This window comes from Crocodylus siamensis, chromosome 4 (genome assembly GCF_052110815.1).
Source record: "Crocodylus siamensis isolate JL-2025a chromosome 4, ASM5211081v1, whole genome shotgun sequence".
Taxonomy (NCBI): domain Eukaryota; kingdom Metazoa; phylum Chordata; order Crocodylia; family Crocodylidae; genus Crocodylus; species Crocodylus siamensis.
Genome location: NC_143398.1, coordinates 125773377 through 125790981, shown reverse-complemented (window position 1 = coordinate 125790981; position 17605 = coordinate 125773377). Strand labels below are relative to the sequence as shown.

Sequence of the window (17605 nt, the reverse complement as noted above, 5' to 3'; positions counted from 1 at the left end):
AACCATCTCTTTCCCCGTCTTGCTCATTTTTAACCTTCAAAGTTATAGGAAGAGTTAACAGCACCAGTGTAATACATGTTGAATTATTTATAAATCAAGTTAGTAGGCATGGATAATTCAGGTCTGAAACATTTGTACTATGCTAAATATTTACCTACATGGGCTAGAAGGTCATTACATTATTGGAAAAATGTTTAAAAAAAAAAGATCGCTTGACATTTAAAGGATATCGCATTCTTTCAATTGAAATCCAATTTACTAAACTGAACTTGAGTAGCAGTCTAGCTGAATTAAAAATACTTTTACTAAGTGAGGTCTGAGTAGTCAAAATATTCAAACTTAGATACGGTTTACACACACACACAATCATTTTGGTGAAATCTCTTGTGAATGTGTTTATAGCCAGGGAAGCCATGCACAAGAAGTCTAAAAGGACATTTCTCTCTCTCTCTCTTTTTTTTTTTTTTTTTAAACACTTCCCTATAAGAGTAAGACAAACGTTTGAAAAGGGCAAAAGCAAGGTAGGTAGTTAACTTCACATACAGGTGTCCCAACACCCACAGCTCTTCTCCCACACTGATGCTAACAATTAGAATCAGGAGGTACCACCTTAATCCTCACACAAAGCAAGCATCCCCTGTTGTTGATGTCATTTAGTGAAATTCTCAGTAAGAAGGACACTTTTCCCTACAAATGGATTTGTACCTGGAAACTTTAGTTTTTAAAGTAACTTAGATAATCTCCCTCTTTTGTGAATACCAGAAACTTAAAAATGCAGATTATAGTAGCGTAGGAGATCAATTTTCTCAACAGTAGTTTTTTCCCCCCACAAGCTACGTGCCTGCCATCTTCAGCTTGCGCGTCTAAACTGCATCTTCCTGAATAACAATGGATAAATATCCAATCACAGAATGGAAAAGTGTGCTAGTTCTTTACAGTTTGGAACAACTGAATCCTTTCCCCACTACTCAAAAGGTGAATTACTAATACAGAATAAGGTGCTGTGCTCTCAATGTTACTAAAAAAAAAAAAGTTTAAAATTGCATCTAGTGACTACAAAAAGTGTATTTGAATAGAATTCCTTAGATACTACTGCATGGGTATCCAAAAAGAACTGCTCTTATGAAAGCAGAACATACTGCAGCTACAAGCAAAATTATAAATTTAAAATCTCAAAGTACAAGTACGCATGCTACTGATATTTTTTTGTTCCCAGTGGTACTAACCTGTATCATTTTAGGTTAAATATTTTCTAACTCATAAAAGGTGCGAGGGATTAGATTTTTAATAGGGATTTCTCAGCTGCCAAAAGAAACACTTCCACTGGTTTCACCTGGGGTTTAGATGGTGTCCTTTCCATTATCAATCTGTTGTGAAAGGCAGATCTGAAAATATTTACTTTACTAAAAATACTGAGAACAACTCAAAAGGGCTACTAGTTATTTTCATAACTCTTAGTCAAGACTCATGAAATCTTACCTTATTTAGACAGATACATCTTTTCATAAACAGTAAATTTAAATTAAATATGAATTTAGAGCTTGTCCTCCAAGTACTTATTGCAAAGTAATTTCAAATCTCAGTAATGGCATTAGCCAATTTCTCATCAGAATTAGGTTCAGGAAAAACTACTCTGGTGCTACTGATTTAAGATTCCAGTTTTAATGTACTTCACACAGTATAAAAAAACCCAAACAAATAGAAATCGGTGCCCTATTCAGTAACAAGTGCTTGACAAGTGACCCCTGATTTGTAAAGTGTGCAATTAAATTTTTTTTGACTTGACAGGATCTTCAGCTCTTCCTTAGGCTCAGATCACTACTCGTTACTAATGCTGACAAAGATGTACTTTCAGATGCATCATCTTTGTTCATATTCAGAAAGGACTCTCTGGTTATCTGAAGGATCTCTCTCAAGCCTTTATTTTCATGCTACAATGAGAGAGAGAGAGAGAGAGAGAGAGACAGACTTAACTCCTGTAAAATACTGGGACCACCTCCAACCCCGCCCAAACCAGAAAAACAATGTATTTGTTGTTAACAACACTTTTGAGATGCACGAAGTAGGTTTTAAAAGCTCCTATTCAAATGTCACATGAACTAGGACTAATTTTTTTGCTGTATGGAATATCTACCTTAAGTATCAGGAAAGAGTACAATACACCAAGGTGGATAAGAAAAGGATATCTAACTTAAAAAACTAAAAAGCTAAATAAAAGTGACAAGACTTGGATTTTCTCTCTCCACTCAATATGAACAGTTTTAAAACCACTTCCTGCAACAAAGGATTTTGCTAGTACTTAATAAAAAAGCAGCATTACCAGTCCCACACATTCAAAACTCATGATTTTTAAATCTGAAGACTTGCATTTTTGTTTGTGTGCATCCTATGGGGCCAAGAAAGCAGGTACTGCTTCTAAGCTTCTTTCTAAAGTCTTGAAGACTATAAACTATTTTTTTCTTCTGAAAAATGAAAGTCAAGATTCTCGTCTTTACTATTTTCCAGGAGCTGCAGCTTCAGGTAAAACATGAGACACTGAAAAACTCATTGCAAGATAAAAATCAGAAGGCACTACTGGGAAGGCATAACTAACTAGTCTTTCTTGTCCAAGTAAGTATACCAAAAGAGCAATGTGAAGGGAGAACTAGATTGGGATTTGGAAGGCAATTGTGCCAACAGAAGTACTTTTATAGAACAGAAGTTTATACTGAAAACCAAAAGAATCCTTTCCCATGCAAAATTAAATGTGGCAATGGGAAGTTAAAGGAGCCAAGTTATTGACTTTGCAAAAGGATTTTATAACGTACTAGTGGATGTTAAAATATGAATTCAGTGATAAATAGTTCCTTAGCTTTAAGCTAGATAGTATAGGACATTGTAAAAACTGATGGAAAAAATAAAATGGCTTTGTTAAAGCTTTGTATAGTCTGGACATTAAAGGAGAGATTAGGACTCAAAGCAGACAACTGGAGCAGTTGAAAGAAGATTTGGGGGAAGAAGGCCTGAACTAAAGACTGGAGAGGGTCCAGAGGAGGGCCACTCGTATGGTTAGGGACTTACAGGACAAGCCTGATGAGGAGAGACTTAGGGACCTGGACCTCTTCAGCCTCCGCAAGAGAAGGCTGAGAGGTGATCTATAAATTCATTAGGGGGATGCAGCAAGGGATCGGAGATGCTCTATTCACCAGGACGCCTCTTGGAGTAACAAGGAACAATGGTCACAAACTGACAGAGAGCAGATTTAGGCTAGATATCAGGAAAAACTTCACAATAAGGGTGGCCAAAATTTGGATTGGGCTTCCAAAGGGGGGGGAGGGGGGCAGGGTGCTCTCCCCTACCTTGGGGATCTTTAAAATAAGGTTGGATAGGCATCTGATTAGGGTCATCTGAGCCCAGCACTCTTTCCTGCCAAGGCAGGGGGGTCGAACTCAATGATCTGTTGATGTCCCTTCTGACCCTAGTATCTACGAATAAAAAATCCTGGGGCTGTCCCAGCGATCTACTAATGCTATTTTAGAGGAACACACAGGCAAGGACACAAGCTCCCTTTTTTAAAGATGGTGTATTTTGATAAAAACCTAGACACGGATATAGCTAAGAGTGATCCTCACTGCCCAGCTAAGCATAGTCTTTGTTGTGTATAGTCTCATATTTATATATTTACACAGAAACACAAGGAGTTTTACATCTCAGCACCTAGTATTGCAAACAAACAACCAAAATAATTTCAGGAAAAGTTTCTGGAATGTTTGAAAGTGTGTGAAATTAGATATAAATAAATGTATATATGAATATGTACATATCATTTTACATGCACACACACTTTCAAACATTCCAGACACTTTGCCCAAAATTATTTGTTGTTGTTTATCTGCAATAATAGGAGCTAAAGTGCAAGACAGAGTCAATAAAGTACAGGTATACAGGCAGTCCTCGACTTACGTTTCGAGTTACAACGTTTTGCACTTGCAAGGCGTCAATTTAGAAACATTGTTTCAACTTTATGACGTCAGTTTCGGCTTTACAACGCTTGATCCAATGCTATGCCCTGCCACGCCAGCGAACAATTTCGCTGCGTTGCTCATCTCCCTGGAGAACATCTGTCCAAACTTCCTTAGACACCTTCTTTAACAAAGCAGAGAAGACTCCAGAAAAACGTGCAGCCAAGACTCCTGAGAAGACTCCAGCCAAAAACCCTTCAAAAAGTCCAACCAAGAGCCTTTCAGAAAGTCCAGCAAAGTCATCTCAAAGAAGTCCTTCCAAATCAATGACTGCTATTTACAACATAAACACATTAATGTAGCTATATTACTCATCTATAATTTGATCAAGTACAAAATTCTGGGGTACTTTGGTGAAAATAGGGTATTGGGCCTTGGTTCAGGAACCAATCCCCCATTTATAACATTGTTTCTTGTAACTTGGAACAATTTTCTCATAACGTTTCAGCTAAAGACACGGTTTTCAGGAACCAATTGTGTCGCAAGTCCAAGGACTGCCTGTATTTCATTCCAGTGGGATGCAAGTTACAACAGCTAGTCAAAGACAGCCTTATACTAGAACAAACCATTGAACAAGGCAGCATGACTGCATTTCAGAACATTTGTGTCTAGGCATGTCACACAACTCTTTCCTAAAAATGCTACACAAAGACTAACTTCCTTTGGAAGTATAAGCTATAACAGATTTACCCTCATAACATATGGCAGTTTGGAAAAAGTCACAACTTGCTGTCAAAGCTTCTCTCATTACATACTTACTTCAAGCTGAACAATACGTTCCTGCTCTTTACAAGCCTGCTGTTCATCAATTTCAATGGCTTTTCTCATTACTGCTGCCATTTCTGTAATTTGGTCCACATGCACTTGTAGCTCCTAAGACCATAAAAAAATTTTTAAAAAGTTTTAATACTGCTCCCTGCATTAGCAAAACTATAAACTGAATAGTAACAGAATAGGGTGTTGGTAACTTATTCAGTTTGAGTTTGAGAAAGGCTGTTTAAACAGTGACTGGGAAAGAGATGCAATCTGAACAGCCTCAGCATGGACTGGAACCTAGACTTCCTTTGTCTGGCAAGTACCTCAACTATGAGGCTACAGAGCCATACTCCCCCTTGGGAAGGTACTTCCCAGCTCTGGCCCAGTGAGTCTTCCCACAGGACCACTTTGCAGAAAGAAATTCAATGGGCAAGGGAGGGAAGGAGTGGGAAGAATGTTTTAAGGGTGAAGACAACTCGGTGGTTAGGAAGCCGCCCCAGAAATCTGGGAGATATAGGTTTAACCACTTTAACTAAAAGGAGTTTTACTAAATCTAGTCTCGGTCCTTGGTGAGGACTGTAACGAGCAAATAAAAACTATATCTAGAGACATCCAAGTCATGAAAAAGGGCAAAAATTCAGGAAGATGCTCCTGCTTTCTGCATTACCTATGAGCAAGCTTAGGCAGCTCTCTACTCTGAAACCCTGCACTGTTGTTGTGCTCTCTCCCATGCACTGGATAGGGAGATACTGAGCTAAACTCAAGGCTGTGGATTCTAGTCTGGAGAAAGAAATCACTTCAGAGTTGAATACTGTAACTCAATGTCATGGCATCTTAAGTCCATGGATCTAGCCCCAAATAGCTGCAAAAATTTTTTTTATTTGCTTTTCTTTGCTAATTTTATTAAATTAAGTTTTCTAACAATTTTAACCCTTTAAAGTCCCCGCTAGCAGCAAAATGAGTTAAATTTCAGTTTGCAGCAAGTTTGTTAGCACATTTATTTAAAAAGACAATTACTAAACACTAAACATTTTGGTGAAATCAATATAAATTGTTGAATTTTGAATGCAAAATTGTTTTTCCCAAACACTTTCTGCAATCCATTAACTAGATCTCAGTAAGCAAGTGCTCAGGCTGATTGATGGGTGCCTCTTGGGAAAATGTTGTTCACTGGTAACAGCAAGATTAATTCCTTGGGCACCAAGTGTGGAGCAATTTTTACCGCACTGAAAAATTACTTTGTTTTTCTGTCTGTAAAGATTAGTGGAAAGTGCAGAATGAAATTCCAGGCAACTTAAATTAGAAATATTATCACCCCCCAGCACAAATCCTCCATGGGAAAGGGAGTTGAACCCAAAGTATTGCACGAAGCCTAAAGGAGTACTTGCCCTAACAGTATACTCTTGGGACAATTCAGAAGTAGAGACAGTTTGTTAGATACATCTAGAATCATTCTTCTGAATTAGACCTGTATACCAACACTTTCCTTCAAAAGAAATTCTACGTTCTAGTGAATTTTAGATTAGTGCCTAATATCTACATTTTAAAAACCTTTAAACCCACTTTTTGTGAAGTGATACAATACTAATATTCACATTTTAAATTTCTGATTGAACTATTCAGATATGTTCCATCTGAAGTTTGTCCCACAGAGGCTGCTACTTAAAGTTTCCAGTTAATCCTTGGGTTAAAAAAACCCCAAACAACAAAACAAAACTGCAGATAACAAAGAGGACTCTCACCATTTTATTTGTCAGTGAAACCAATTTGAAAAGGCTGGTTATTCTATTTACTTGTATGATCCAATCCACTATTTTTTCTGACGCAATATTTCTTAAGAGAACAAGTATTTACAAATTATTTAGGGAATAAAGACTGCACATTTAAGTCCCAATTCTGTAAGCTCTTATATACAAAATAATGTATATACAAGAAGTTAGTTTCATTGATTTCAAGAAAATATTATGCATTTGAAGTTAAATGAACAGGTAAATAGTCAGAGAAGCAGGGTCTTGTAGTTGGAAATCATTTTCCCAATATGGCAATTTCAACTCACTTAACAGGTATGTTATTATTTAAAAGACACAGTCAAAGATTATACAAATAAGTGTTTTGTTCTATTTTATAATTGTTACAAAATATTTAGGAAACCAGTCTAAGTTTCTAAAAGTGCTTTACTATGTTAAACGCAAGTCATAAGCTAAAATTTAACATTCTACAGCAGTGACGCTTAATGTTTTGGCCCCACAGGCCAGAAGAGTGGTGCAGGGTCAGTCCGTGGGCTGAATAAGATCCTGTGTGCCAAGACTGGGCCTGCACAGCCTCAGCCGTCTCAGGTGCACCAGGACTGGGCCCTACGGACCCCATGCTGTCCCTGTGCGCTGGGCTGGGTTGTACACTGACTTGGCACACCTGATCTAGCTCTAGGGCCCCAGATGCATGGGGAGCCCTGCAGGCTGGACTTTGGCACCAGGAGCTTTGTCTGGCCAGGCATTGAAAACTCCCTGTTCTACAGTATCTTCCACTTATTATGAAGTGATTTATTTGTTCAACCACAGTCATTTTCAAAAGACTACAATGTGATATTTTCTATACCTTCCAATTAATCTTTTAAAATAGTTATGTATCACCTTCTGCTAGTACATATTAAAAGGCTGAACCATACTTTTCTTTAAAAAAATGCCAAAGTAGACCAACATAACTAAGGCCAACAAATCCTCATATAAACCTTACCAAGAGCAGTTGTTGTTGTTGTTAATTTTAATAACTCTCTCCCCTTTACATTTTCTAGGGGCATCAAGCAGCTCACAAAGATATTGGCAACTTTAGTTTCACCCAAAATCCAAAAAAGCAAGGATTACTCCACAACACTTCTGATCAGTGCTAAGGAGGTGTTTTGGGGAGAATGGTAAGTCTGGTTATTCAATATTCAGAAGTTTGTTTTTCTTTTAATATTTAAGAACTAAGATTTTCTCGCTTTGGAATAAAAATCACTGAATACTGAACTAAATGACGCTCACCTTTCCTGTTCTAAAAAGGCAGGTTTGCCAGCCCAGCACTGATTACAAAAGCTATAAGTGTCATTAGTCCACATAGAGCTGGCTGTAAATTAATACTTGACTTTCACTTTTCAACCTGCAATATGGTACAGCAGTTTTCATTTTTGGTCTGGCCAAAAAAGCAAATTAAAAAAGACTGTGGTAATAATATGCTCTTTGGTGACTACTTAAATACATATCCCCAGCATCTAGTGGACAAAAAATCTGTTTGAACTACATTTTAGTAGAGTGCAATGTAAAACTTGAGAACTGTTAATAAACATTCTAACATAAAAAGGAAATAGAAAATGAAGGCATTTTATATTTTTTATTAGGACACATTACCTTGGAATGTTGCTCTTTTAACTTCATGATTACACTTGGGTCATCCTTTTTGCTGGCCATGAGCAACCTAAACATCTGCTCTCTATACTTGCTCATTATAAGTTCTAAAGCAGACTGATGCTCTTCAAGAGATGTACGTAGTTCTGCCAAAATAATTTAAAAAGTTAATTCAGATTTGAATAGGGGTGGACTAAAGATATACAAAGAATCCTTCAATTTGAGGAACCTGAAACAAACACTTAGTCAATGTGCCACCTCTCCTCCCTCTGTAACAGCAGTGCTCAGTCTTCTGGCCCTGAAGGCCAGCTAAGTGGTGTGGCACCAGCTCTGCACCCAGGATAAGGCCCACACTAGGCCCGGCAAGTATTCACTTTGGATTCAGCTGATTCAGAGAACAGCAGTTCAATTTGGAGATTAGAATCACTGTCGTTATTCAATTTGGCCGAATCAGATCCAAAAAATTTGGCATCGCTTTGGAGATTCGGCCATAGGCTAAACAGGTAGATGACATAGTTGCCTCCAGCTGGTAAGTTTGTTGGGGTGGTAGGGAAGAAAGGGGCATGGGGGAGGGAGAGATTGGGGCTGGGACAAGCTGCCCAGCCAGGGCAGGGGGGTGTTACTCAGGCAGGGGGGTGGGGCGCAGGTGTGGGATGCAAGTGTGACAACATTCAGAGCCGGGGCTCTGCCCTGCTGCCATGTGCCTAGCCAGCGCGCGCGGGGGCGGGGATTGATGTGTGTGTGGCTTGCTCCGAGCAGAATAGGGCAAGTGGCAGCAGGGCATAGCCCCTGCTCCCAGCACTGCTGTCCCTGCATCCTGTGCATCTCTGTGCCAGCTGGCAAGCAGCAGCAGCAGAGTCCCTGCTCCCAGCGCTGGGAACAGGAGCTATGCCCTGCTGCTGCTTGCCCCCTTCCGCCCAGAGTAAACTGTGCCTGCATCACACCCCCCTGCCCAGCACCAACTGGGCAAGAGGCAGCAGGGCAGAGCCCCTGTTCTCAGCACTGCCGTACCTGCATCAGTGCTGGGCGTGGGTGCCCTGTGCCGTTGCCCTTTGCCAGCTGGCATGGGGGCAGAGGGCCCACAAGTGCTGCCTCTGCTTGCCAGCCAGCACAAACGAGCAAGCACTGCCACTGCTTGACAGCCAGCGCAAGGGAGTAGGGGCTATGCCCTGCTGCTGCTTGCCCCCTTCCACCCAGAGCAAGCTGCGCCCACATCCGCTCCTCCTCCTCGGCTGAGCAAGTGGCAACAAGGTATAGCCCCCACTCTGTACACTGCTGTGCCCACATCCTGTGCCCCCCTCCTCAAGTCCCATGCCCCTGCCCCAGCTGGGAAGCTTGTCTCAGCCCCAATCCCAATCCCTCCCTCCCCCAACGCCAACAGATTTACCTGCTGGAGGCACCTGTGTCAGTTGCCTGTTTAATCTATGGCCAAATTGCCAAACCTTTTCCAATTCAATTTGGATGCTTCAAATTGATTCAGAGCTTATAATTCGTCTCCCGATTCAATTCAGAGATTCAGGTCCCCGAATTGGGCCAAATTTCCTCCAAATTGAACCAACTACTGAACCTTTGCACAGCCCAACCCCATACCATCCTATGCACCCAATCCTGCATATGAGGCCACGCTAGCCAGTCTTTGGGGCTTCCCACGGGCCTGGAAATTTGGCAGCAGTGCCACTGCTAAAATTTTCCAACCGGTACGAAACTCCATGGGTCAGGTGACCCAACACCAGAGATTGAGGACCACATATGGCAAGCTTCTCCAAGTGTATCTGCATTGATAACATTCTTGATCAGCTACAATTAGGGCTTTGAAAGCCTCTTTTAAGAGGAATAAAGTGGCTGGAACAGGGTGGCGACCTTATCTCTGTATGAGATATTTTATGTACAGCTCTATCTGGAAGCAAATTAGGCTACTGCTGGGCCTGTAACTTTGTGAAAAGTATGTCTACATAAAAATGTTAAACTACCAAAAATTTAAGATCAAGAATGGCAAAGCATTTTAATACATGGCGCCAGCTGTTAAGGCTTCTGAGAAGTCAGTTTTATGGTATCAGTGATAAATAGAAAAAATAAAGATTTTTTCTTGGCAGCAAACTAAATATACTAAATTTAATAGGAATGGATGATATTCATCTTTTTACCTGGTTTAAAAACTAAGAGCATTAGATCTCTGGAAAAAGTACAAGCAAAGCCATTTCATAATAAGGCAAAACACATTTGAATTTTTACTTACCATTTTGACAGAGCCAAACTTTCTATATGTCACAGTTTGCAACTACATTATGACTGATTTTATGTTAAGAAAAATCTAAAATCAGAAGGAAGAAGTTCTTGGGGACAACTTATGCTGATAAAACTAGAGACATACCAGTCCAAATTTCATGGGTTCAGGGCAACACTTTCCCCCCCTCCAAAAATAAAATATTAAACCTCACCTTTATTTTCCTGCTGCAGTTCTCTTATTTGTCTGTTTTCCTGCTGGATACCCATCACTAAGGTAGACCGAGGCCTATGTCTTGCTACCTCATTAAGCTCTTGAATTTCTTCTTGATACTAATTAGAGTTCAACAGTCATGTTAAAAAAATAATATGTATATGAATGTAAGCAATTATCAACAGTGACTAATATAATTTAAAATTTAGCATCTGGGTCCAATATTAACAACATTTGAGATACTTGTTATATAATTAAAGTAACAATTCATTGGAACTAATTTTAAGGATAGCTTTTTGTACAGAACATACTGCATATACCAAAATTGACTGCAAGAACAATGTCTCCTAACTGGTCTCCAAATTAAGAGTACAGTGACAGTATCTTGACCATGCTAAATTCACTTCAAATGGAACAATGCTACCTTCATCTAGAGTCATGAAAAATCTATACTTTTACTACCTTGCTAGGTCATATGACAGGATGATCTTTCTAATTAATACCAGAGAACCTTGTTTTACCCCATCATTTAGTAGAAGTTGAAGCTAGTGATACCCCTTCATTAGGAAACAGAAAATGAAAATTGTTACTCACTAGAAAAAAAAAAAATCAGTTGAACTAGCTATTTGACTCAGATGATGAGAGAGTAGAAAGATAACATGCAGCAAGAGAAAATAAGACTGCATGCTTATAAAAGTCTCAGTATGATTAATTTTGGATGTCTGAGCTAATAAAAGAATACGCACTTTGGGGAAGAGAAACCTACAGACATCATAATTTTGTACAAGTTTTATATAAAAAACAATTCTACAAACCCTTAAGCACATATTTAACTTTAAGCATATACATTGGTTACTTTAGTCCCAATCTTAAGAACAAAACTTGTTCACAGGATCACAGTAACCAACCTGAGAAAAGACTTGTTTCATTAAAGAGTTCATACTCATATGGCAGCCATCTAGAATGTCAATAGAAGAGGTATCTAAATTAGAGTGATCTAAGTTAACAGCATTCAAGATTACCCATATCACCATTAAGACTGACTAGCTGTTTCTTCACTTTTTAAAATGAGTCAGCAAATTAAAAACAAACCTGTTTCATTGCTTCTACCCGCTTGTTGAGAGCAGTAGTTTGTTCAATAAGAGTTTCTGCTGCATCATCATGCTCCCTTAGCCGCTCCACTAGTGCTTTGGCATCAGCTAGGGCTTTCTCAATTGTGCAACTCATTTCTAAAAAATTGTAAATATATCACTTTAAAAGCAAGCACTACTTATCATATAATAGTACAATCCTAGTTATACCTGCAATGTCCAAATTTTTAAACTTATTCTGTAGCTCTTGGATACATTCTCTCCCTCATCAGCAAAAAGGGAGAAATATTCAAAACCTTGTTTTCTTTTATGGAAACAAGAACATTTTGCAACTCTCATACCCCAACAACTGAGTAACTAGTGGTGCACTGATAGAGATTTTTGGGGCCAATACTGATCTATGATTTTGAAGGAAGCATACTGGCTGATACCAATCCAATTTCTGATACATCGTGGAGAGCCACCTCCAGCTGGTAAGTCTGTTGTGGTGAGGGAAGGGGTGTTGGGGGCAGTTCAACCCCCCCTCACCCCCTCCCCGAGGGAGGGGACAGGGGCAGGCGCTGCCCAGACAGGGCGAGGCATGGTGTGGGACAGACCCACAGCTCATTTTGGGGGGGGGGGGGGGAAGCAGCTTCCGTGGCTGCGCACACCACAGGAGGGTACAGGTGAGTGTGTGCCCCCTGGATCTGCATGGGGCAGGTGGGCTGCAGCTGTGCGCTAGAACCCCATGCCCCTTCCACCACAACAGATTTACCAGCTGGAAGCAGTTCTCCACACTGCTGGCTGTGCTCCTTGCCACCTGAGTGCTACACGCATGCACAGGCATTTATCAGCCAAGTTATCAGCCCCATTGGGCCGATTTCCAGTACAACCAATTTTCTTTATAATCAGTACCAATCCAATATCGGACCAATGTACTGGTGCATCTCTATGAGTAACCTTTAATTTTGAAAATTCAAGACCATGAGCCACGAACAAGAGCCAAAGGAAACTTCAAGGATCCAAGTTGTTGAGAAAGCATGCTTTATGCCTGGCCTGTGTGTGAGAAGCAGGAGTGGAGGAAAAGAAAAAGCAGCAGCAACATTGTAAAGGTTAATGGAAAAGATGACAATATTGAAAAATCTGAGTTTGTGTCATACCACACAACTGTTTTGAGATGGCAGCTACATATCTGGAAGGGGAAATCTAATGCTGTGAAAGATGCTGAGAGTCTTAGGTTTTTTTTTGTTTTGTTTTAATGAATTGCATGTATAGAAGAGACAGCTAAAATGACTAAAGTCACTTAAATGTTTTAAAAGATCAAGAGGAGATTTTAATTTAGGTCTAAATACAATGACCTCAGCTATCATTACATGGAAAACACTTAAACAACAGAAACTTTTTCAGCAGTTGAGAGCAAGACAGCAATTTAGGACAGGAAATGACTGTAGTTCATTCAATTAAAACATTATCTATAATTGCAGCAGGTGTGACCAAGCATGGGTTACAGCTAAGCCTGCAAAACATTTCCATCTACTCAAATGCCAGAATATTAGTTTCCTGACTGGTTGTGTTACATGGCTAGCCTAGGCACAGATTAAGTTTTGTTTCTTTTTTATTTTAAAAGATTTTGAAAGAGTCTTTTCAGACACACTTGAGTTCTCAGGCTGGCAGAATAACTGACACTTTTTCCATTCAAATAAAATATGTATTTTTTTTCTGAACAGTGGCAACAATAAAATAGCAAAGTTTGTATTTTGGCATTGCCACAGACCTCATTAGAGAAAAGTGCAATCCACCTGCCTTGGAGAACAGTCTAACAATTCAGAAAACTACTTCCGTAACTGCTTAGAGGACATTCACCAAGGGGGCGAATTCTCAAAAGCACAAAAGGCCAGTTAGCCAACAAACTGCCACTGAGAAAAAACACTTTAAGTTGAGTGTGTGTCTTAAGTTTCTGTGGGGGGGGAAGAGGAGGAAATCAGAGTCTTCAGTTTTAATTAGCTATGTAAAGGGTTTAATCATATAGATTTTTTTTTTAGTTTCTGTTTTCATTTTCTTTCTAGGAAAAAAAAACACATATACACATAGCTTTGCCAGCTTTCCCCAATGGTTGACTGAGCTGTGAAAAGCCAAGTTAGTCCAAGCTAAGTTTAAACACAGCTCTTTAATTCATTCCACAGATCTCCCTGAGACACACTGGAAAAATGCTTACACTAGCAAATTCATTTTTTCCAGAGCTTATATAGCTGTATTTTTGTCCATTGTCAATCACTGTCAATTATGGCACATTTTCTAATTCATTTGCCACTTTTTAGTAAGGTAATCAATTCTGCCCTACCTACATATCAAGAGAAAGAAAAGTTCCCTGAAGTTAGCAAAGCCTGTGCAACAAAGCCACACATCCTGCCTTGACAGAGCCCAACACATCCACCAGGAAGCCTGCACCATCCTACTGCAGGAACACAGAAGTCTAGTTACCAGTCTAGGCTGCACACTGCAAACAAAGAAGGTCTTACCATGAAATAGGCATACATCTCAGTCCACAGACAGGAACTTATTAATGAAATGTATATCCCCTCCCCAGTTTTATCTATCAATAAGCCCCCTGCCAGTTTTATTTATACAGCGACACCCACATCCAGCTTTATTTTATACGTGTGTGTATACATACATACATACACACACACACACACACACACATATATACACACACAGAGCTTTATTTATAGTTTTATACACGCACAAATTTCATACACATGGTTCTATGTGTGTATATGCACACACGTGTACAAAAGCTGTGTAAACATGCACACGTGTACAAAAGCTGTGTATTTACAAAACTGCATGTATACACAGAGCTTCTATACACCCGCTGTTGTGTGTGTATACACACACACACAGCTGCGTTTTAGTTTGTGTGCATGTACACCCACAGATACACACACCCACAGATACACATGCACACCGTTGTGTGTAATTACACACATGAAACTGCATGTGTGTATAATCACCTCTACCCCAAGTTTTGTCCGCCTATTTTATGTACACACACAGAGCTTAGTGTATACACAGTTGTATATACCCACACATATATACTCTCTCTTTGAAAGAGTCCAGAGAGCCACGCACACGATCAAAGAGCAGGAAAACAGGCCTTATGATGAGAGGCTGGAAGCATTGGGACTCTTCGGCCTGGAAAAGTGCAGGCTGGTGGGGGGGGGGGAAGGAATCTAGAGATAGCCTATAAGTATTTAAGGGGTGTTCACCAGAATGCCCCCAAGGATGACAAGGTCAAACTGTCACAAACTCCTCTGAGACCATTTCAGGCTGGACATAAGGAAGAACTTCTTTACTGTCTGAGGCCCCAAGGCCTGCAATGACTGTGACCAGAGGTGGTGCAAGCACCTACTCTGGACTCCTTTAAGAGACGTTTGGACGTTTATCCTGCTGGGATCCTTTGACTCGATGATCCTGGGAGGTCCCTTCCAACCCTAATGTTTATGAAGTCTATATATGCATATAAACACACACGCAGTTTTCTCTCTCTACACACACAGAGATTTCCAAACACACACTCTTCCCCCCCCCACCCACGGTCCGGTTCAGGCAGTCTCCCAGCCCAGACACACGCGGCTCCATCCCACAGCTGGGCTGTCCTGGCCCCGCGACAACCGGGCCTGCAGCGACATCAAATCCAAATCCGGGTCGCGACCCCCGCCCCCGCCGACTCACTCATGCCTGGTGGCGCCAGCAAAGCCTGGGCCAGGCCAGGCCGTGATCGGGGTCAGCGGCCGCGGGAGCCGCTCATACCGTGGCACCAGGCAGCTCCATAGGCAGGAGGGGTGGAGCTTCCGTGCACCCCGCCGCTCCCACTCAAACCGCAGTCGCCGCCGGAGCGCCACTTATCGCGAGACCTCCCACTCCTCGATTTTTTTTTTTTTTTTTTTTTTTTTTTTAAATAGCCGCTTCAAACACATTCCGCGAGACTTCGAAATCCCATACCCGCCTCCGGAGCGGTCAAATCTACTTGCTACGAAATCGCGCGAGAGGCCTAGGCCGAAGGGTCTAGGTCTCGCGAGACTGTTGGCGAGCTGAGGGGTAGGGGGCGCTGCTGGGGAGAGTGTAGTTACGGCCCTGGGGATCTCAGTGTCGCCGTGAAGGTGTCGGAGCGTTAACTGCTATTTCACACCGGCCTCTTCCCCCTCCCCGCGCAGCGCCTGTGGGGCAGGCTATGGAGGGCAGGCGCCTGGCCGCCCCGCCCCCCTTGTGAGCGACATTCCCCCCCTGCGAGTGGCCCCGGGACTTATGCACCAGAGGCGGATCCGGTCAAAAAGTAAGAGGGAGTGAAAGTCCCCCACAACTCTTTTTTGGTTGCAGCGCAGCCCGGGAGTGGGGGGCAACGGCGCATGCGCACTAGCGCCTCCCAGACAACTCCCCCCCGGAGCTAACGGTGGCCCCACCGTTTTAAGGGAAATTTAAAGGGGGTGTTGGATGCTTCGACTGAAGTATGGGGTGACGAGGCTCTTTGGGTGATGTGATAGCTTTTATCAGACCACCTAAATAGTTGGGAAAATTATTCTTTGCAAGCATTTGGGCACAAATGCCCTTCTTCAGGCCGAGGGAGAGTCTGGTGAAGCACCGAGTTTAATGCCTCAACTGATGAGAATTGTGGCTCGTGGTAGAGATGATATCTTTTATTAGATCATCTAGATTTCTTTAATTAAAAGATAGCTTTCGGGCACAAACACCTTTCTTCTGGCGTTGGAGAGAAGATTGTAAAAGGATCAAGTGATGGGAAAGTCTTGAAGCGTCTCCGCCCCTGGGTCAGGCTGCCAGGGGAATGTGTCGCTCTCTGTCTCTCTCTCTTGTTTTGATTTTTTAAAATAACAATTATTAGAGAGCATTGAGTCAAGTAGCCAACAAGGAAGGTTGCTGGGTGGACCAGGGACTGGCTTTGCAGACCCTCTGTGGTGCATGTTACGTGATAGTCCAGCATAAAACTTATTGAACAAGTTTTAGTTTAAAGTGCTCCACTGCCACTTTTCCGTGCAGGGATGCTGATATCTGTGAGGCTGGAGTCTGCTGGAGTGCAGTAATTACCATGCACTATAATTACAGTGTACCTTCTTTATGTGTATAGGCGCTCTTAGTGGTTAACAGGCTTGGTGATTGTGGACTAGCCCTGTTCCTGGTTTTCCATTGGTTAACTGATTAAGAAAAAGGTTACAGAAGACTTGAAACTTCTTTGTTACCTGCCTAGCACAAGTGATCCCAAATAGAAAGATCATATGTGTTACACCCAGAACAGAAAGGGACATGGGTGATTTTTTTTTTTAATTTTATTTTTTATTTTCTTCCTTCTAATCATTCTGGGTGCATGGAAGAGCTTGTTGTCAGAATAAATTGAAAAGTCAGAATAAATTGTATTGTTGTCAGAATAAATTGAAAAGTCAGATTACAAGAGACTCCAGGTTTGAATTCAAAATTGTATTGGTTTGCAAAACCTGTGTACAACTTTGTGGCCAGGATAATAATTTTAGCTCCCTGGGCATAACTGGATACAAACTTTGGGGAAAATGTAAGTATCTAAGGTCAGATGCACAATGTGGCATATTTAAGTATCTCATTGCCGCTTTAGACAACTTGTGTGCCTTTAATGTTGAAATTACAGCTGTGGCAAAAATCAAATTTTAGTTTGTCTGCACTGAAGAATGTCATAAATAGTGTCCATGTTAGATTCAAGAAATAAGCAGTATAAGCTAATCTATAATTGGAGAGAATAGTGATCTATAATGGAATCATAATCTCTCTGCCTAATAGAGATCTGTAATGGGAGAGAATCGTGTAGCATTCTGGTAGCACTCTTCAAGTTGCGCTCAGTTTTGTTGAAGCAGAAGCAGCCTTGTGTATGACTCTTAAAGGACAGGGTCAACTTGAAATATGGCCAACTTCCAACAA

At 41.1% G+C, this 17605-nt stretch overlaps 2 protein-coding genes across 4 annotated transcripts in view; one reads left to right on the top strand and one right to left on the bottom strand.

Annotated features, from left to right (window-relative positions):
* Window positions 1-126: 126 nt before the first annotated feature.
* Window positions 127-15543, bottom strand: FGFR1OP2 (FGFR1 oncogene partner 2). Of its 2 annotated transcripts, none has more exons than XM_090043690.1 (6): window positions 15458-15543; window positions 11667-11803; window positions 10576-10693; window positions 8141-8283; window positions 4761-4874; window positions 127-1931 (listed from the first exon to the last, which is right to left on the bottom strand). In XM_090043690.1, exons 2-6 carry the CDS (start codon window positions 11799-11801, stop codon window positions 1794-1796), a joined length of 648 nt encoding a protein of 215 aa, XP_089899816.1. In that variant the 5' UTR covers window positions 11802-11803; window positions 15458-15543; the 3' UTR covers window positions 127-1793. The 2 variants fall into 2 exon arrangements, with proteins under 2 accessions (XP_089899816.1, XP_089899815.1); XM_090043689.1 differs by having other exon boundaries at window positions 15380-15537.
* Window positions 15544-15738: 195 nt separating this feature from the next.
* INTS13 (integrator complex subunit 13) overlaps window positions 15739-17605 on the top strand; it is a 38184-nt gene continuing 36317 nt past the window's right edge. For both annotated transcript variants that reach the window (XM_090043687.1, XM_090043686.1), the window contains exon 1: window positions 15739-15980. The gene's annotated coding sequence lies outside the window, so the exon portion shown is untranslated. The remainder of the gene's footprint in view (window positions 15981-17605) is intronic.

Coding starts and splice junctions, on each gene's coding strand:
- FGFR1OP2 (XM_090043689.1), bottom strand. Junction 10,694..11,666: donor GGGTAGAAGCAATGAAACAG/GTTTGTTTTTAA, acceptor AACTCTAATTAG/TATCAAGAAGAAATTCAAGA. Junction 1,932..4,760: donor AACGTATTGTTCAGCTTGAA/GTAAGTATGTAA, acceptor CTCTCATTGTAG/CATGAAAATAAAGGCTTGAG.